Raw genomic sequence first — 21,194 nt, 5'->3', positions numbered from 1 at the left:
GCAAAAATTAATAATGAGATTCAGTCAGAAGACTGGTTTTGGAGATACAGGAGCCCGAAAAAACTGAGGATGAATTTCAGCACTGTTATAGGCTGGGTTAGCTTAAGCAAATATTTCCTTTGGTGTTAATTCTGCAGAAATGGTCTTTCAAGAGGAATTCTACAGTGTTTTCATGTTCCATAGCTGCAAAGAACTGCTGCAGGTACCTAGAGATTTTTTTATTATTATTATTATTATTATTATTATTATTATTATTATTATTATTATTATTTGGAGACAGAATTGCAGTTAGATTATTAAAAAAAAACCCTACATTTCACTTTTCTCATAAAATTGGCATAAAATTCAGCTTCTCAGGCAAAATTAGTCATACTTGTCTCTTTAGAGCTTATTCATGCTGAGGTATATGCAGCAGAGTGCTTAGAGAGAACTATACTAATCATGCTTCAGCAGATTTCTTTTTTCCCTCTTAGCCATATTTTAAAATTTTTCAGAGGGAATAAGATCTTCCCCATAGTAATTAATTTCTGTAAGTGCTTCTTTTTTTCCACAGGGTAGACTGAGGCCCAGCACGGTGCAAACTTGCCCGGGAAGAGATTAACAATAAATGGCAACTGACCCAGATTTTTTGTTCTTTATTTGCTCTGATCACCCTTAAGAGAGCTGCCAATGAAATGGGAATCATTTCATGAGTTCTGTAAATAATCTGAGCGACGAGCCGTGGCGAGCTCTGATGCACGCGCTCCGAAGATGCCAGTCTTGGTTGATGAACAGGCCGTGTGCGCAGCGGCAGCGGCCGGAGGAGCTCGCGCTGCCGTGCGTAGAAACGGGAGCTCCCCGTTCTGCGGGGGCGCGCGCCGCTGGGCTGTTTACGATGCTACTCATAAATCTTGGAAGAGCAGTGAAATGTGAGCCTGTCGGAATATGTCTGTTTATGACATCTTGAAAAACAGCCTTAAAACAAAGGCTTTCTCTTCTTATTTTCTCAGTGCTTTCTCTGCCTATGGGATATTAAGGAAGGTGAGGGAAATATGGAAATAGATAAGGGAAAAAGATGGTCTAGAGATGCTCTGCAGAGAGATGAATAGGCAAATATCCTGGCTAGCCAAACAGCTGAGCATTTGTGCTGAGATAAAGCTATCCTGGGTAAGTCAATGGCACTCTTCTTCCCCATGGTAAGAAATAGTACTGTATTTCAAGCACTTCTCTGTGTGCAGATCAGCCTGTGACCACTCACCACTCACATGAACTGAAAGATCGAGAAGCCTGTCGATATCAGGAATGTCCAAATGTCGTGTAACTCCCTCCAGAGCTTCCACTGCCCCCAGGAAAAGCAAAGCCAATGGGAAAGTTTGTGAAGAAACTGGAAAAAAGATGTCACTTTCCCTTTCTTAGTGCTTGTTGTATTCTTCTTCAGGAAAAACAAAGAAATAAAAACTCAAGGCAATGAAAATATAGTAGGTCTCTGTTCAGCTTTAATTTTCCATTTATATTTGCTTCTCAAAAGTTTTTTAATTATCTAAAAGTAGAGTTAAAGTCCTAACTATTCCTTTAAATATAAAAGGGTGAATTTGCTTTCCCACATGGTTTTTAAGCGTACATTATTGATTGTTATATACAAACATAAGTTTTCATCCTGCTTTTTCTCCTTTGGTGAGCTGTGTTTAGTAATGCTTGTGTGATTTTCCTGAAAAATGACCATGTAGCTATCATGTATCTCTGCAAATGTTGTCCTAAGGCAAAAAGTATCATTTTGCTAGTAGAAAATTTTATTTTTGGCATGGCCAAAATCTAGAATTCTTAATGGAGCAGCAGCAAGTTATATGGCCTTAGCTGAAGGAAATGGTCAGCTACGTTCATCTTCAGAGGGAGAACTGGAATACTGTATGGAAATCCCATTTCTCAATATATTGAGCTTTCCTATTAGTAATTGGATAAGGTCTGAAGAAATCAGTTCAAATTAAAGTCTTCTTGGAAAAAATACAGATCTTAACCATATGTGAATATTCTACAGGCAAGTTATTATACAAAAAACCAACATATGGAAATGTTCAAATATTTCTAAACTGAAATTTAAAAGTTTCTAAGATGTGATGCTGGAAAGAGCCATTTCTTGAGCTGTCCTATTTTATTATGCAAATTAAAATTATATAGGATCATCAAAGTCTCATGCTTCAAAGGCAATCCTCTAAAGAGGGGGAATTTCCATAGATGTGCAATTAGCACATGTGGCTGAGCTCCCCTTTTTCTCTCTAGCACATCGTATCAGCTGTGGGCATTCTGGAGCAGGAAGCTGTACTAGGTTGAATAAATAGTCTCAGCAGTGAAACCTATTGACCTGGAATCCAAAATTAGTAGTTTACCTGTAAGGAATCCAATATCTACAAATTAATTTAGATGTACTGAAGGAAGAAGGGAAAAAAAATGTATGAATACAGATGAAATTTGCCATGTATCCTTCACTAGATGGGAAGACCCAGATGTTGCTCGTTTGTGCGTGAGCATTTGTACCTTCATGCTGGCAAATGTAGGGGTGATGTGAATTATTCCAGACAGTTCAATGTTCCTGATTTGCAGTGCTGAATGTAAACTTGTAACAAACAAGACCCTTCTTAGGCGCTCAAGAACAAATTCCTCCTATAGGTCCTCTGCATAGCTCGTTCAGCAGCCCTCCAAGGTTGTACTAAAACTACAGAATTCCAGTTATTCCATCTTTAATGTTCTGTAAGTATTTTTTTAATTAAAATCTTCACACTTACATCTTACAGTTCCTTATGATCCTTGTAATTTAGTGCAATGGGTTTTATTTTACATAAGAGCAGCAACAGAAGTCCTTTAAAAATTTTTAGGTGGTTAGTGTCTGGAGGATAAAAATGTTAAATTCTGTATTCAGATATAATTCATGAATTGGCAGATAGAATACTTGATACAAAAAACAACCAGAACAACAACAACAAAAAAAAAACCCTCTAAAAACCCCAGAACATTGAATGAGGTGAGAAGTCCTCATTGAAAGAGAAAACTCAGGACATATGTCAGGATTGGGACCAACATTAAAACCTTAGCAGGAGGCAGCAGGGGGCTGGCCCCAGACCAGTACACCCGTCGGTCATTCAGAAGCTGAACAGGCCGGAAATTTTCAGCCATGTGTGTTGAGTTCTTGCCACCAAAGTGAACCGTTGAGAACTGAGAAACCTGTAGACATTTAGAAAATAGTGTTACATTCTTTTCCTGTGAAACACTGGAAATTGTGACATTTTTAATCTGCCATGCCTCACTCTGTGGCATTGTTGTGCGTTACACGTTGCAGGAAACTTTGTGATGGAGGCTACTGTCAGAGGTCAACAGCCGATGCCTTCCTTTAGCCTCAGAAGTCATTTAGACTTCCTTTCTGTGTGAGTCACAGGCTTTTGTCCTGCTCAAGGACCTGGCTAGACCAGTTGTCTTAATGCATTTAGTCCTGTCCTTGTGTGTCACATCACAGTGGCACAGTCAGGGGCTAGGCTTATGTGCCTCTTCTCTTTCCTAGCTCCAGATTTCTGACTTCTTGCAGCAAGAAGCTGGCCCGCAGCAGGCAGCAGCTCAGTGCCTTGTTTTCTCTGCTATGCTCAATGGCACGTATTTGAGCACTGCCCTGTAACTAAATTGACTGTGAGTGTACTGCAATAAGGAACAAAAATAGAGATGCTGGCTGTTGCCCAGACTGTGCTAGTGGATGGTGTTACGAAGACTCCACTCCAGGACGTTTCAGTTCTTTATCATGTGCTGTAGAATGCTCTGCATTTTATAGGTAGTCATGGCTCAGTGTCCTGGCCTTCGTCGTAGGGCAAAAATGGGTTGCCTAAAACTGACAGACCCAACTTTTGACTCTTAAGTGTTCCGTTCTAGTACGAGAGCAGGAGAAAAGCAGTGGAATTCAAGGGCGAGCAGATGGCAGTAGTAGAAATGCTGTGGATGGATGAAACATTGAACTACAATTTAGTTGTGATTTGATCTGGCTTTCTTTTCACCTTGTCGTTCCCCCGTCCTTCCACTTTCCTGCTGCTTTTTTTGTGGGAAGATGTAATAGGGCTATAAAGCAATGTTGTCAAAACTGGTACTCATGACTCTGCATAGGCTTACACTGAAGTCTAAGCATGTTGGGAAACATACGTTTCTCCAAACAGTGTCTTTTTTTTTTTTTTTTTTTTTTTTTTTTTTGTAATTAGGCTCACGCAACAGAGCAGTGAGGAGGCAAACAATTCCGTATTAAATCACGGGAGTGAACAGGCAGTCAGAAGGGGCAAGATAACCATAAGCCAACCTTTCAGGATACTCTCTGCAAGGTACCTGAGCAAGGCTGAGCGCCACTGGCTTCTCAAACACAGTCCAGATGACATCCTCGTGGCAGTCCGGGGTGGTGAGGGACCCCGTATACCGGTAATATTTTGCCAGATCTTCTTCATGTGGGATAAGAGAGTCCAGTGGCAAAGGGTCCATCTGTCCTATTTCCCCTGGGCAAACAGCGCAGAAACATGGCTTTTAACAGGCACAGTGAGCAGGATTGTTCATGTTTGTCTTCACATGTAGCTGCTGCTAAAGGCTACCCAAAGTCTCAGACCCAGGCATGCTTCTCTGGGCTGCAACAACCATGCTGCGTTGCCTGAAAAGTCACTGACTGCCAGTTTGAGGAGCCCACAGAGCACAAATTATGCACACCTCTTGTGTTAAAAATCTGCATTTTTTTTCTCACTTTGTTTCCTCCTGCAGAAGCAGAAATACCCATTTTGGTGCTTAGAGCTTTACTGGGAAATTTGGAAAACCAGATTTTTCTCCTGCCTGTGATACCCTGAGTTCCTGAACTAATCTTTATCCTTGGGCTCTGAGTCTCAAGTAACAATCTTAACTAAAATAGAACTACCTTGCAGCATATGTGCTCAAAATAAATATATGTTGCTCTTTGAGCAATCCAGATGTCTTACCTTTGTATTTAATATTGTCTAATTCATTTATTAGAGTTGCATAATTTTTATTTTCGTCTCCAACCTGAAATGGAAATATTTTGATTCCAAAACATGCATTTCCCAAAAACTGGTTACTTTAATAGTGAATAAAACAGAAATAAACCACAAAGTTAATAGAAAATAGCAAGCAAAATATAGTAAAGTGTTAAGTAACTACGTGCTGGGATTGCACACCTGTAAAAGTCAGGGGGGTTCAAGTTTTGGACTATTGTAATGTAGACACAGTCCAACCCCGAGCCAAATTGCTGGTACGTGCAGGTTTGAGACAGCAATTAAAAATTTGGCTACTTACCTTTATAAAGAATGCTAATACAGCCACACCATCCTCATTTTTCTTTGCTTCTGTTAGATCTGAAAGATCTTCTCTTATGTGGACAATATGAAGCTGCAACAGAACAGTTCAAGGCCAATTATTTGCTCCTTTTCTGTACAGTTAGTTGATACAGCTATAGCCTGGCTGCTGCTCTGTGCCTGCGCTGCGGTGCAAACAGGGCTGCTTTTTTGCTCTCAGGCCAGGGAAAAAACAGCTCAGGGCCCATGATCTGAGACAAGATCTGTGAAACAAATAGACTATAATTCGAAAATTCCCTCATCTAGAGCAGCTTCATTCCATACATCTCCCCACCACCTAAGTAAAATTGATGTGCTCTGTGTGTTGCTGCTACCCTCAATTTTCAGCGTCTACAATGTTGCTGTTGCTTTTTACTTCGGCACAAGCGACTTGCCTTGCCTTGAAGAGACTTTTTTTTCCATTGCATACTCACTTTATAGTTGTAAGAAGTGTTCGAACAAGCAGTGTGAGAGGGTAATTGGAGTGAACAGACTTGGAAATATTTCTCTGCCTAAAGGTTAAACAAGCCCAGATTTGTTGCATCTCCTGTGCCTTTGCTATGTGAAACTCACAGGGTTTATTTCCTGTGATGTGACAGCAAGCAATGCATCTACAGTTCCTCATTTCCGCTACTGCAGTTTTATAAGGGAACTGGCCAGTGGTTTTCATGCAGTAGTACCATAAAAAGTTAGCATTGCTTGCTGCTAGCTGTACCCCATAGGCACCACCTATCCACCTACCTCCATAGCTGTTTTTTCCCCATCAATGCTGTGCTCCGACCCAGGCAGGTAGTGGATGGCTTGGACTCCCCAGTGAAAATGAAGTTCGATGGCCTTGTATTTTCTTCTCAGACCTCCGCCTCCAATTTTAGGAGATGTGCTAAATGTTGCTTTAACTGGAGAAAGCGAGTAACTAGTTAAATAAATATATAAATATATAAATACATATATATATATAAAATAGTTAAATTGTATATTAATGTTACTGGAGACTAGAGATGTATGTTCTTTAGATTAAAAATTATTCCAAAATTGTGGTTCAGTTTTTCATGCCAAATGTTCCATCAGTTCAGCGCTGGAGAATTTGACCTCTCACAAAATGCTTGTTGAGATTAATTTGAGATGAGCAATCTCCCTGCCCACTTTGCAGCAATATGCATCCTCTGCCTAGGGCAGGGCACTGGGAGCATCCAGCCATTCCTGTTTGCACCCTGGATTTGTTTGGTGAGCTGGAGTGACTCACGGCCTCACTTGCTTGACTTCGGTTGGAGCTGTAAAGTGCATTTGATGATATTTGTTTCTTTCTGTAGAACGGTGGAAAAGGGCAGAGTACTCGTATGGCTTGTTCCTGGTGGGGGGGAGGGTTTAAATAGGCTTTTATGATATCCCTTTGTTTATCTTTTGTAGCATCATCGGCTACGTTTTGAAGGAAAGAGGTTAACAGGCAATCCTTCCTTGACTGTGCTGAGAGCGGTCAGGAGTGTTTGCTGCTTTTACAGCCCCCAAGGCAGAGCTGCTGCGCCAGGCAGAAGGTCCAGTATTCCTTCCTCTTTCCTCTAGGAGAACACCCACCACCAAAACATGTGAATGCAGTCTTGAAAGTAAACTTGTTAACAGGTTATTTGGTTTTAGGCATCATTTTTGTCTCCTATTGAGTGCAATGTAATAATTATTTTGCACAGACGCGCTTAGTTAGTCCAAACTGTGAGCTAAGGGGTTAAGTTATTATATCTATATAATGTGATAATTGATTGTTAACAGCAAAACAGAATCTTCCAAAAGAAGATATTTTTCTAGTTATAACTTATGTTCGCTTCCTGTGTTTGAAGCATTTAGAATATATTTAAAAAATGGAATAATTAAGATTTCTACATTAAGCACAATATCTGTTTTCATTGAAAAGATTGTTTTAAGTGCTGGATTGAAGCCCCAGAGACTTAATTTTAGTTCCAAATTTCAGACGAACATGGAACTTGTGTGAGTCATTTTAATAACTTTGTCTTTTTATGTTTTTTCAAGTCTGAAAAATGGATTAGTAATGTATCTTTGGTTTTACGTATTCGGATTGAAAAACCTTTGGGACACTGACCTTTACTGCCTGCACATCACCTAATACAATGATATTCTAATCTCCTGGAGCGCTTCTAATTGCTGCTGTAATATAACAATAACAGTTCCAGCATTGTTCTCGTTGTACCACAGGAACTGGTTGCCTCCAGAAAAAAAGACGCTTAAAAAGCCCAGACAAAAACCCTAATCCTTTCACATGTCTGGGGAAGATGAGAAATCTGACCAACCTTCATGAATATTAATTTTCACATAAAAGATATTTCTGTGAGCAGCAACTGTAATATGGAGCTTCTAGAGTATCCTTCTGTAACTGGAAAGTCATTAACCTGTATATTAGTGAAAAATCAAAATATACACATAATACTGATGTTTTAAATTAGAATTGTATTATTCTCTCCAGCGGTAAAAATCTACCTACCTGTCTACCTACTTATCTTTACATTTTAATTCAGGAAAATATTTGACGTTTGCAACTTCAAGTTTCAGGGATCTGGCAGTCACAACAGCACATCTGGCATTTTTAGAATGCCAATAGTTAATTAAAAAAGAGTTACAATGAATCTTTGTGAAGTTAAAAGTAATTTAGCATAGCATAGCATAGCGTCATTGAAGCATCATTCCTGATGCTGCTCCCCAGACTTTGTGAAGGAAGCGCAAGCTCAGCAATGAAGCGCTCGGCAGACTCGCTACAGCCCTGCGACCCCCCAGGCTCGTGCTACGCCAGCTCGGAGGCTGCTGTTTGCTGCAGAGCTTCCCTAGACATCTAGAGCTCTGCTTCTGCACGTGCCAGAACCAATTCTTGCTGGGAAGCTCAAGGAACAAGTTCAAGATCCAAAAATTAGGTAATTTCCACAAATAAACACCATGGTAGCACTTTTGACAGTACCTACCTGTATGTCCATTGTTTTCTAGGTTCCATTTTGAAGACCCCTTGACACTGTATCCCTCAAAATTCAGTGGCTTCAGGCTGTAGTCATAAATTACATTTTTGGTGATAATATTGATAGGTGACTGTTTGTTTCCTTTGCAGGTGATGTTTACTGAATGCCATTTTCGAGGATCTATTTAAGGGAGAAAAATATGTTTTAAACTGTATATAAAGCCAAAACACCCTAACTGTCAATATGTTCTTGCTTTAGAAATTCGAGCCATTTTTGAAGGAGAGGTTTTTGTATGGTGGAATTAAGTAAAGGAAATTTCTTGGCATTCCATTTTTTGTTTCATTTTAAAAATATTAATGTGCAGCAAGAACATTCTGTTAAGTTTAATAGGAAAAGATGTACATGCAAATAGCTGTAAAATAGAAAGTGAACTCTTGCCAAGATTGACTGGCTGACCATCAACTGTAGCAAAAAAAGAAGAGTGGTACTCGGGGAGAAAAGCCTGAATCCAGCACAGTGGGCTTCCAGGGTGGCTGGGCTGGACGCAGTGAGGAGCAAGGGAGCAGGCCAAGATGCTGCTCCTGTGGAAGTAAAACAGAGGTGCAGCCGTAGGTAAAATATAAACCTATTCTTCATTAGAATAAACCTATATTCTTCATTAGTATTTAAATAGCTGACTGTACCCAAGTTGCTGAGATGAAGTTATTTTTATATTTGTAGCATCAGTCTTGATTGAAATACAATGACTAGTTAGGAAAAAAATAGGCATCTTCAAAATGTCTTTATCCCCTTCTTCAGGTGTCCTGTTTCTCACTTGCGTTTACACATAGCATGGTCATGCATTGTTGAAAGGTGGTGAGAATTTTTGCATTATTTTTATGAAGAGGCCCTCTGGAAAACAGAAGAGTCCAAACACTGACGTGATTAGAGAAATAAATTGTTTAGCAGTACCTTCACAGTTTGGCAGTTCGTACTTCTGTGACTGATAGCACCAGTGGCCTCCACATGCAAACAAACAACAAAATGCAACGGATCAGACACACGAAAGTAGATGAAAGAGAAATTGTACAAATTGCTTTAATAGGTAAGCAATGGTGGCTGGTAAGAAGTGAGTTCTTCTGTTGTAAAGAGAGCTTATTGCTAAAGATTTCCTAGCAGTATAGAGCAGGCAATCATTTCTAATATTTTCTACCCTGCAGTAGGCAGCTCTGTCTTCTCTTTAGAGCTCTTCCCAGTCTTAATGAATCTGTTTATTAATATTCCTATTAATATTCCCCCCAAAAAACTGTCTAGCATGAAATACTACACTCTTGGGGGGGGGGGGTTGCAATTCTAAAAAATTTATTTTTGAACTCTTGGCTTCAGCAACTTCTTGAGGCAGCGGTTCCACACTCTGAATACGTGAAATGTTAAAGGATATTTCTTTTTATCAGTTCTGTAATTACCATTCTTTAATTTCTTGGAAAATCACTTATGCAAAAAGTCTTACCGTATTTTGTTTCAGGAACCACTACAGACTATATGGTGCAATAAGGAGTTTTAGGAAATGATAAATTTAGTTTTCCATAAGACATGAAAAATCCTCATTATAATTCAGCTGAGATTCCACACACAGAGGTGGAGAATTTTTTATTAGAATATCTTAATCTGGCTTTTTCAGTTCAGAGGAAATGTGAAATTCAGGAAGAGAGCTGACTCAATTTAACTATGTGTTCATCCATGCAGGCAAGCAACCACTATCTTGTTTATAGCAGCATATTTCAAGGATAGTTTTATGACAGTAATAAAGCTGAAACAGAGTTTAACAAGGAATAGCTCTTTTGGCCTACTCAACCAGTGATCAATAAGAACACAAAGCCTCTGGGCATGGTAACTTACTGAAAATATAATCCCGATCAATATTATAGTTTGTTTGTCTAGGCTTAGGCATTGCAATAAATGGCTTATCAATTTTCAGAGACTGTAATGGAGTCCTGCATGTTATTAGATTACTTATTAACGTAATTTGTGACCTTTTATAACACTTCTGCTAAGGGTGTTTTTAACACCTAATCTCCTCGTCAGTAACACAGCAATACCATCTATTAAGCATTTAGAAAAATTCCTGAATAGAACCTTGATATAAAATGAGGCTAATTAGAATAACAAAGGGGGGAGGTGGATGAACATGTGGTAATGAATTTAATCTTTTTGAAAAAAAAAGGTAGTGCTTTTGTTCATCTCTGTTCCTCACAAAATTTTAATTTATGATGGATAAATAAAGTTGATTCACTTGCTAGTTCAGTAAATATTTAGTAATACTGTGAAGAAAACTGAACAAAGAACATTGTACATCCGTGTTGTAAAAACTGAAGCAATTTCTACATTGTTGTTCCATCACATTTTGTATTAAGTCTCCCAAAAATTGGTTTTGAGAAAATTTTATTTTTTGACACCCTATTAAACACTTGCAAAACTTAGCTTTAGAACCTGCAATTTCTAATACTAGTGGCTATGTTTTGCACAGGACCGCATGTATTCAGTGGTGGCTGGACCTCCCAGGTTTATCCTCTCTGCTCCGAAACAATGGGATGGAAGTACCAAGCGCAGAATGGCACCAAGCACCTTTATCAACACGTTAATCAATAATGCCTAGCGAATATTCGGTAAGCTGATCTCCACAATGTTTCATATCTTTAATATGTGTCAGTGTTTGCATGACTGAATAACTGAAGAAGTATTTTTGGCATCTGCTGTAGCCCAGTTGTCAGCAAATGCTTTAAAAATGCTGTGAGCTGGAGGGAACTTTCTTTGCAAGTCATAGGGGCATGAACCTCCAGGGAAAAAGAATGCAGACACAAATGCTTGATGGACATGGCCTGTATGCAGTGTGAGAGGATAGTCTCCTGCAAAGGTTTAGACTTAAGCTGTTGGGTGTGAGATGGACCCAAGAGGAAAGCTGCCAGGTGAGAAAGGAGGGCTGCTGAAGGTGTTCTGGCCTGTCTATTGTAACATCCTTGGGACAAGCTCTGCTCCTCGGGGTTTGTATAGTGCCTCAGACAATGGGTGCGTGATCGTGGCTTAGACATCCAAGCGTTGCTGCAGTGCAAATGAAATTTCATGGTCAATATGAGTCACAATGAAGGGTAAATGTAGCAAGTGCCTTGTTTATCAGGCATCAGGCTGTGGAGCTTGTAAACTGTGACCAAAGAACCCAGGTAATCAACACAGAGCATGGGAAACACTGAGAAAATACAAATACCACCAAACTGCACTGTCAGTGTTCCTCATCCGGAGTGTCCGTATCAGATGAGGGAAGTAGGAGTGGGTTATGAAGCCTTTCGTTGATGAGTCTGAGATCAACCCTTTTCAAACAGTGACTACACGTCATTACAAGGTGATAGATGTCTGGTAGGCTCTAGCAAATAAAATTGCAGGTTTCAATCCAATCTTAGCAGATGGACAAATGAGAACAGTAAAAATCTTTCAGCCTGCAGGGGAGAAAAGCTAAAGAGAAAAAAAAATCCAGCCCTTTGGTGGGTACTATTGCTTTATAGCCAAGACTTATGAGGATTTTGCTCTGCTCCTCTTGAATGCAACTTAAGCTCAGTAATCAGCATCTAACTAATAAAGAATTAGTGGCTTTCTATCAAATAGTTATCACAGTTGTGGTTTAGGAAGTTGAATAGTATCAGTGCAGTAGAACACGATATAAACTCAGTAATTCTTAAGAAAAGAAGGCCCGTAAAGCTGTTAAACCTTGAACAAGGAACTAATTAAACATTGTAGAATGGCTGAGCAAACGATGAATTAATGATTATTGTGAATAAGATTTTTTTTTGTAATGTATCTTTAGAGAATAGGATGTTTTGTGTAGGTACCACTCCAGAAAAAACAAAACCACCAAACTCTGCGTCACTTACCATCAGAATCTGCATCTGAATAATTTTTCAGTTAGGTGTGATTCCTCCCTATGTATACAGACTTTGCATTTAAAATGGTCCTTCTCCTCCCTCTCCCCCAACTCCACCCTGCCAGGCTTAATTCCTGAACCAAGTGTAGGAAAGAAACAACTGATACTTGTCTTATCCAGTCAGTTGTCCGTGGTCTGAAGCATGATTATACCCTAGGGTATGTTGTCTAGTCTCGTTTTAATTGTCTCAGTGGCTCCTGCCACTTCCCTTAGGAGACTTTTACACAGTCTATTAGACTTCACTGTCAGGAAATGTTTCCTGTTTGATAGCTTACATTTTCCACTTGCTTATCTGCATCCCATCACTCCTAGAAATACCACTGAACCACCCTAAACAATCCCTTTCCCTCCCTGGTGTTTACAGTATTCAAATAGTTCCTCCATAATCTGTAATTCCTGTTCTTGCTTCATCCATCTCTACTTTGTCTCATCTCATGACACTCTGCCCTTCACCTTTCCACTATTTCTATGTCAAAGTCTTTCCCCTCTTCCTCTGAAGCTCCATTCTTCACGAGATTGGCAGCACTGGGCAGATCCTGTCTGGTGTCCCTCAGACCCTGCTCTTCTTTTGCTCCAGCCTCAGCTCTGGCACTTTCTTGTTGTTCAGTATATAATGGTTGCAACTGAAGGACAGATCATCTTCTCCATGGATGCCTTCTTGCTTCCTTCTGGAGGCAACTTGAGCATAGAGTGTAGCAGAAGAGAGGTGGCACGAAGGAGTAGGGATGAGGTGGAGGAGGGCCCCTGTCCTCCCTCCTCTCCTTCCAGGTGGGCACCAATGCCTGCCCCAAGGAGCTGCCAGGACAGGGCATCATGGCACCAGGGCTCCTGGGTTTGCTGCCAACAGTGAGAAAGGCAGAACTCTTCTCTGAAGAGTTGCTGTCTTGGCATCTTTCACGACTACTCAACTATGCTTACTTTATGTATTGTCTTACTCAGATCTAACCTAAATAATTTTTCTAATTCTTGTTGTTTATTGCAGTTTTGGAGGTGAAGTGAGAGAGAAGGCTATAGAGTCTCAATACGTAATACATGAAGATTTAAAAGCCACACAGTGACAGAGCATAGCTCACATGGATTGCCAAGTTCTATTTGTACTTACTGTCCAGCCCTTGCTTTTCAAGGCTTTTGTATTCTCCACTGCTTCTGCTCAGAAAAATGCAGCAACTTTTCCCCCTCTGTAGCTGAAGTGGTCACACTATTGTTGTAAAATCAGCTGCCCTGGAGGGCTTCAGAGCTTACTCCCATGATTGTTAGTAGCTTGCTGGCACAAGTGAGTTAAGCTATGAGCACCTCCACTTTGCTCAGGACAGTATTAGATACTAGATATCAAAAAGCTCCTTCCCTTATTGGCATTAAATAGAGATACTTGCATTGTTGTCACCCTTGGAAGTAATATAATTCAGTATACATATGAGGGCATCTGGACTTAAAATTACCGTCTTATCAACCATATCTGACTCTTGCATTGTATTATGGATTCCTGACTTAAGTCACGATGCATCATATAATAGGTGTCACTTTGACTTCACAGTGTTTTAATTTAGACTAGCGCTTAAGGCCTTCTCTTCCTTCACAAAGTTCAAGACAGTTAAATTTAGGGAGTCTCTTCTGGCAAGTAAGCAGGCCTACCACTTATCTCTGTTTCTTCCTTGTCAAACTTACAACTCGTTTCCTGACCAAAGCTGTTTCTTGGCACCAGAATAGCAACAAAACAATACAATTACATATTGTTTTCATTTCATTGTAAATATTCTCAATTGTTTTAGCTATCAAGCCCAGCTTGGAAACTTGAGGGAAAAATTCCTTCAGCTGAGAACTCCCTCTTCTGTTCACTGACGTGGCTCCACGGCACACAGCGCTTCTGGCTTGAAGCCAGGATCTTAGCAGGTCGCCAATGTGCTATTGTGTGACCTTGGAAAAGACCCTTAGACTCTTTGGACCATGGTCAGATTGCCTAAATTCCATATAAGTTCCCAAATCTACTTTGTCCTATTTGTTCCTCACTTACTGCCCTGCTTGGACTTCCCAAATGGTGATTTGGAAGCCCCTCAAGGCAGCAAGGCAGGCCTGGTCAGGCTGTTTGAGTGCTGCCCTTTGAATCTGTCCATTACTAAAGCAGTGTTTGTCCTTCTGCATGTCTGGAGAACTCTAAATTTCATGTGTTGAGTGTTAGCTGGTTTTATTGAATATATTTAATCTCTTGAAGTGTGAATAATCTTTATGCTACTAACAGCCCGAAGTATTGAGACAGTAAAAATATCCTCTGTTGGTCTTTAGCTAAAATCCCTTCACTCTTTTGCTGAGTGACTCCTTTGTTCGCCCCAGCAGGTCTCTGCTGTCACCCCGTGCCAGCTGCATCCCCTCTGACAGTCATTGTTTGCTGATACACACGACCAACCGTGCTCACGCCACCCTGCCGCGCTCTGGCAAGCTTGGGCTGCCTCGTATGTCATCACTCCCATTTCTGCTCTATCATCCACCTGATTCAAATCCAGCAAGTAAGCCCGCAGTGAGCCCTAGCATTGCACTGGAAGGAAGGTTGCTTTTCCAGGAAAAACCTCAATGCTAGTTGTGTATGCAATGTAGTCTTTATTTTGGTTTGTGTTGGGCTAGTTCTGTTTCTGATTTGCTTTGCACGACTTATTTTCTTTAGCACAAAAGGCTAAGCAACTTAACAGCAAGTGGAATCTGAATCTGTCTTTCTGTATCTGTCTGTCTGCTTATATATATATATATATATATATGTATGCATGCATGCATGCAGATTTTTTAAGCATTACACCCCAGAAAATCCTGATCAACCACTTTCCACTTTGACAGGTAAAAATCAGTTCCAAAGTTTAGCTGTAGATCTGTGTACCTCTAATCATGGAAAAGCAAACATTAGTGATCATTCATCTCTCCTACTGTCATTTACTAGGAAATTCTGTTTTTCACAGTGTAATACATCTGCATGCATGTACATTCCAGTTCATTAGATAGATAGAATTATCCTTGAAGATAAAGTTTGTTACTATAGCGAAGCATTACAAGGAGCGACATCAGATCTAAGCGCTGCATTTGTAATTTGCAAATGTGTACATAAGCCAGGTGTATAGTGAGGTTGGAGCCTGTCACACAGTATGAGCTAAAGGACGAATCACATCTCTAAAGAGACTGGGAGGATTCTGCATTTGTTCTATAAATATTTGCAGAGTTCTTCCTTTGTGTCTGAGAGTGAGGAGAATGTCTTCAGTTGTATCTGCGATACTGTTGTAGCCTCTGTCATAACTGTCATGGTAAATCCACTGTATCAAAGGAGGAATCACAGAATTACAGAATGGTTGAGGTCAGCAGGGACTTCTGGCTATTATCTAGTCCAACCCCCCTGCTCAAGCAAGGTCACCTAGAGCACATTGCCCAGGATCACATCCAGGCGGGGAAGCTGGCTTTGAACAAGAAATGGGTGTCTAGGACAAGGTGATTTGCTTCTGTGGAGTGATTTGCTTTGCTTTCTTTACAACAGAGGCAGTGTCAAAAAAATCTGAGAAATCCCCTTTTTTGTTGTTGTTGCTGTCTTTTAGAATTAATTAGACCAAAAATACTTTACCCTCTTTTCTTTCCATTCTTTTATGTCTGATCTCATGCCTAGAAATGTGAAGGAGAACCTAAGAACAGGCCATTAGATAAGTTGTGCCCCTGAATGACAAAGCATCTCCTGCAAAACATGAGCAGGGGAGAAAAGTCTGTGTGCCTGGAGCCAGCTAGCCAAGGAATTGGCCCTTGCAGCACACCTCCAAGACCCGGAGATTTGTGATGGTTATTTGGACAGCATAGAGAAAGATGTTTCACAGCAGCGCCTTTCTCTGAAAATGCTTTTCTGCCTCCAGTTTTCAAAATCTAAAGGTAAGAGCTCTGAGCAGCCGTGACTCCAGTTTTCTTATGTCACAGTGTGTAACTTATGTCTTTATGCAGCACATAAAAGATGTTCTAATTCTTATGCTGGTACCTTTTTGCTGTAGGAGAAAGGAGATAATCTATAAACTGAAGCAATGTCATTACTTCAATACAAACTCATACCTGGGTATGGCCAGGTGCTAGAGCTGGATGAGGCAATGCAGCAACTGGAGGTTACAGCAAGGTGTGACTGCAGAACAGAGCACATGCTCTTGAATAACATCACCCAGACTCACATGAGGAGTATCTAGGCATTTCTCTGCTGACAAAAATTTATCTATTTGTGCAATACAGATGTATCTGGATGCCATGCCTCGCTGGCTATAGAAATGCAAAAGGTTAAAAACATTTCAAAGTTTATTCCATATATGTCTCTAACACTGTCTGCAACTACCTGTCAGGAGTCTTCTAGTAATACACAATGTTGTTTCTTTGCCTGCTGGGCTGATTTCACCTCCTCACCCCTCAAAAAAGCATAGAAATAGGCTCTTACAGCCAACTGAAGGTAAATAGCCATTCTTTGTCTCCACTGTCTTGTCTATTGCTCTACCGTAAGTGCTTTTTTTGTCTTTCAGTTAATTTTTGTGTCAAAGAGAAAATGAGAATGAACTTGTTACAATGCCCTACATGTGTGTGCCTTTATCATAAGCTGTGAAAGAAGTGAATGTGCTCTGTAATGACAGAATCTGCATCTTCAGGCATCCTGGTCAAGAAGTCTGTGTCCATCCTTCTCTCTCACCCATGAGCCCCCTGCAAGTGTAAGCCAATATGGATAGATATACATGGATAATCATAGGCTGACTAAGATAAGGCTTTAAAACTATTTTGCCAACCTGAGTGATTACCAGGAAGAAAGGGAAGGAAGTCCTAAGCAAAGTAGCCTGCCTAACGATCATAATTTGAGATCAAAAGTCTGTCTATACTGTGATAATCAAGTTAACTACCTTGAGATAATGTCAGTGATATCTTATCAGTTGAATTTATTCCTGTGCTGGATTAGGTGGGTGGAGACAGGACAGTTCAAATTTTTTTCTCCCCTAAAGCAGCTGTGCATTACTGCTTTTACCATGTATTCTAGGTCTTATAATGCAATTCTTGCTCTCCTTTCTTAAACATCTAAAGATGCAGCTTTTCATTCCAGTGTGTACCTTAGTAACCTCATTCTGCTTTTGCCAACTTCAAAATGGATTTGGAATACTACTGTAAGTATGCGTGCAGACTATGCTATTAGAACTGGAAACAGAAGTTAAAGCATCTTACTGCTTCTATATCCTTTTCCTCTGGAATCTCTTTTTATGCTGCTCATAGAGATATCAGGTATATTCTGTATTTTAATGGCCCTGAGGAAATGTGAGACCAAGAATTAATGCTGATGATGTCAGTACCAGCAGAGTTATGTAAATTTTATGTTTGTGCAATTTAAAAGTACATAGGTAAACACATAGAAAACAAAAAGAATCATTCTATTATGTATCAGTCTTTTGGAGCACCAGCACATGGGCTGTGGCAGAATGTCTTCTCATGGTTGAGTCCTGGTCTGTGATAAAGAAAAAGGCTAAAACATGCCAGGGTTTCCTCCATTCCTCTTAAAAGAAAATTATTTTTCAGAAAACACTTGGTGCTTGTTGTAACCCCACTACAAAACATCTAAATGGAAGCATAGAATTGTCCTCTACAACTATTGTACGCTGTATGGCTCTACACTGAATTTACCATTAACATAAATTCTTTCTCAAAAGGTTTGGAATATTCCTGTTGGAGCTTCCCAGCCACATCCACATTTTTTCTCACTTCTGCTTGTCTGATAATTGTAACTGAGGATTATTGATCTCCAGAAGGAGCCAAGCACACCTTCTAAGGTGCATCAGTACTACAATTAATGGAATATGCTGTGCTGAGACCCATAAGGTGAGTGGATGAGATGATGGACAGGGATTCAAGACAAATGGCTTCTCTTCTTGGCTTTAGCCAGCTGGCTGGTCTGTGAGTGGGTTGTTCCACTTGCATGCAACCTCAGTTTCCCCATCTGTAGAATATGGATAATGAAGCTTGCTTCCTTTACTAAGCCCTTTAAGGACTACTAATTAAAAAAAAATAATAAAAATAAAATAAACCAGGTCAGTGCTGAAAGCAACTTGAAAGATTAGAAGTAATTCACATTGACTATTTAAGTGTGATGGAGCTACCCAGACTACGAAATTAGCCATAGTGCAGCTATGTTAAATGAGTTGGTTAGTAGATATCACTCAAACAAGTTCTTAAAAGCAGTAAGATATAGATGAAGTTCAACGAAAACTTCCTTTTCTTTTTGCAGATACCTTCCAAATATAACATTAAAACAAAAAGGCTGATACTCAAAATTTAAGGTTTCCTGAAACATCTAGTCTTTAACTTTAGCAAAATGTTGTTTGCCTCTGCACTAAGGGAAGAAAGTAGAAATAAACACGGTTGCAAAAAGGCGGGGGGGGGGGGTCAACAAAAAATAAGCTTTCCTCGTATTACTTCCTTTTGTTGAAGCACTAATTATTAATGCTAAGCTAATAAAGCCTATATGGTTTTCTAAATGGTCTCCTAAGATCCTGTAAGAGAGCAATAAATTTAGCAGAGTGTTAATTAGTTGGTGATCAATTTATATCCAGCAAGCTACAGTTGCCGTAGATTTTGGAAGAGCAAAGGTTCCTTAGGTTTCTATGTTCCTGTACTGCACGTGAGAAGCCTTAGGAGACAGAATACCTGTAAAACACAGACTACAGAGGTGGAAAAGTATTTGAACTGTAAGGTATGGATCTGGAAAAGGCAACTTACTAAGTCACGGGTATGGAGAACTAATTAAGAACAAAGAAATAAAATGTGGGAGACACCCCCATTTTCCCCATATTCCTGTTGTGCTCCTTAAGATACTCTGTAGGCACCTTAGACCTCTGTTACTTTAAATTTGGCAAGTGAATCTTGACCTGCTTTAAAACCTTGTCCCTTTAATAGGTTCTTGGTGCAGTGCTTCCCTCTGATACATCAGATAATATTGTGTATCTCCTTTTTTTTTTCCCTTAATGCAGTCTATTCTATTTTAGTACAAACAATAGACCCTTCATTACTACTTATGGACTGTAATGTTTATTTTTAATGTTGAGACTGTCTGCTGATATTTACATAGAAAATGATATTTTTTTCAATGTTATAGTATTTCTGATATAATAGAAACATAAAAAGCTTTCTACATTTTTCAATACTAATTATAGATTGCTATTTAATCTAGTCATCGTAAGTGCATAGTGCACTTAGGTACAGAATGTAAAAATAGATGGGTCTGCTGGGCTAATGCAGCAAAAGACACATTGTACTTTCTCTCAGTTGGCAAGCATAGGAATTTCATCTTATATCATGAAGGACAAAGCAATATGAGTAGAAAAATAAAACAAGCTATCTGAAGTCTTAAGAACATTATAGACAAAGAAATTGCTTTGCATGCTTTTTGAATTTACATATATAATCATAGAGATCAAGCAAACCCCAGTAATGTTTCCTAGATGAGGGAAAAAAATAGAATCTCTAAAGCTGAAAACCAAAAATCAAAAAATCTCATACATTCGTGAAAGAAGCCTACATTTGATAATTTTCCACAAATGATATAAAACAGAAATAAGTAAAACATATTCTCCATTTGCCATACAGAAGAACTGGAGAGAATGCACTGTATGCACTGGTACTCAAAAATAATAAATAAGAGTAACCTTGTTACAGGGGGTTAGGAGGAACAGGCAAGGACTTACCTAGTGCCTCAGTCTTGAGAATATGCAGAGAGAGCAGGACAAGGAACAGCAATTCCATTATCTATTTTAAATAGGCTCAGTGTTGAAACCAGAATTGATTAGACTCCTTAGTATGTGATCATATTTCTGCTCTGAGTTTTATACTGGAGTAAGTAGCCCTGGACAGACCTGAAAGCCATAGTCAGGAACGTGAACTCCTCCCCTTTGTAATTTCTCCAGATGTACCCTACTCCTAATTTGCCTAAATTTATTCATTTCCCCCAAATGAATGCCAAGAGGAATAAGATTTTCTAGCACTGAACAAGTGTCCTGCAGTGAATAACTGATACTTTACAAGCTAGGCACATGTTAACTTATTACTAAAATGCCACATTTTTATTTACTGGTAGCATTTTATCTGATAGCCCACATGAATTTCAGATTAACTGTGAATGTTTGCATTAAGGTCATTGTTTTGTTTAAAAACACAGACACATGCACACACGCACTCTCCAGATTGCTACTCAGACCTAGAAAAGATTTGTGAGACTGAAAAATGGGATTTCTGTATGCAGTAACAGGAAAAGTTTGAGTGGTGTTCCTGGCAATTCACTCATATATGACTTTGCATTTAGCGAATTAACTAAGAGCACACCTTTTTTTGACAATCCTTTTTAACTTTCCTGATTCTGATACTGTAGTATAAGACAGAGATTTTTTTTTTTAAACTGTCCCCTTTGCTTTCCTATCTGAGCACTTTAACTCCTTGTGCCCGATCTGGTGACAATCAGGCTTTATGTTCCACAAACAAAGGTGTGTGCAGAAAAGAGCAATGGTACTTTTTGCTGTAGAGTCTTGGTTATACGTATGTTTTCTACTTTTCATTTAGAGCTAGATTTCAAAATCCAGTTGAGGAGGAAAACTAAAGTGGGAGTGCAATTTGCTCGCCCCCTCCATCCACTGCCCCTTTAACCAGGGAGGGCAGCCCACACTGTGGTTTGAGTGCATAGAAGACAGCAGGATGCTTGACCTACTCCTCCGTCAGAGGTGCAGAGGCAGTGAGGTGGCTGATGCTGGCTGCCAGCAGGCAGCAAGCTCAGGCATCCTGCAAGCAAAGGGCTGAATGGAGAGGAGGAAAAAAAAAAAGAAAAGAAAAAGAAAGAAAAGAAAAGAAAAGAAAAGAAAAGAAAAGAAAAAGAAAAAAAAAAGCCAAGGAAGCACTTTTTGCATGTACCAGCTTCTTGCGTGTACTGGGTGTCCAGGTGAAGAG

General features: G+C 39.7%; 1 protein-coding gene across 2 annotated transcripts; it reads right to left on the bottom strand.

The window, feature by feature from the left end:
- Nucleotides 1–1,447: 1,447 nt before the first annotated feature.
- CA4 (carbonic anhydrase 4) lies at nt 1,448–20,134 on the bottom strand. Of its 2 annotated transcripts, XM_062592420.1 has the most exons (8): nt 19,946–20,134; nt 9,236–9,283; nt 8,294–8,464; nt 6,075–6,229; nt 5,296–5,388; nt 4,962–5,025; nt 4,330–4,493; nt 1,448–3,195 (listed from the first exon to the last, which is right to left on the bottom strand). In XM_062592420.1, exons 1-8 carry the CDS (start codon nt 20,001–20,003, stop codon nt 3,007–3,009), a joined length of 942 nt encoding a protein of 313 aa, XP_062448404.1. In that variant the 5' UTR covers nt 20,004–20,134; the 3' UTR covers nt 1,448–3,006. The 2 variants fall into 2 exon arrangements, with proteins under 2 accessions (XP_062448404.1, XP_062448405.1); XM_062592421.1 differs by lacking the exon at nt 9,236–9,283.
- Nucleotides 20,135–21,194: the final 1,060 nt, after the last annotated feature.

The sequence above is a fragment of the Rhea pennata genome, chromosome 20 (assembly GCF_028389875.1).
Source record: "Rhea pennata isolate bPtePen1 chromosome 20, bPtePen1.pri, whole genome shotgun sequence".
Classification (NCBI taxonomy): domain Eukaryota; kingdom Metazoa; phylum Chordata; class Aves; order Rheiformes; family Rheidae; genus Rhea; species Rhea pennata.
Note: the sequence above shows the minus strand (reverse complement) of the source record. Positions and strands in the feature narration are given on the sequence as shown.

Coding starts and splice junctions, on each gene's coding strand:
- CA4 (XM_062592420.1), bottom strand. CDS start 20,003: ATGGAATTGCTGTTCCTTGTCCTGCTCTCTCTGCATATTCTCAAGACT. Junction 5,389..6,074: donor GGGAAAAAACAGCTATGGAG/GTAGGTGGATAG, acceptor GTTCTGTTGCAG/CTTCATATTGTCCACATAAG. Junction 4,494..4,961: donor AGACAATATTAAATACAAAG/GTAAGACATCTG, acceptor CTGTTTGCCCAG/GGGAAATAGGACAGATGGAC.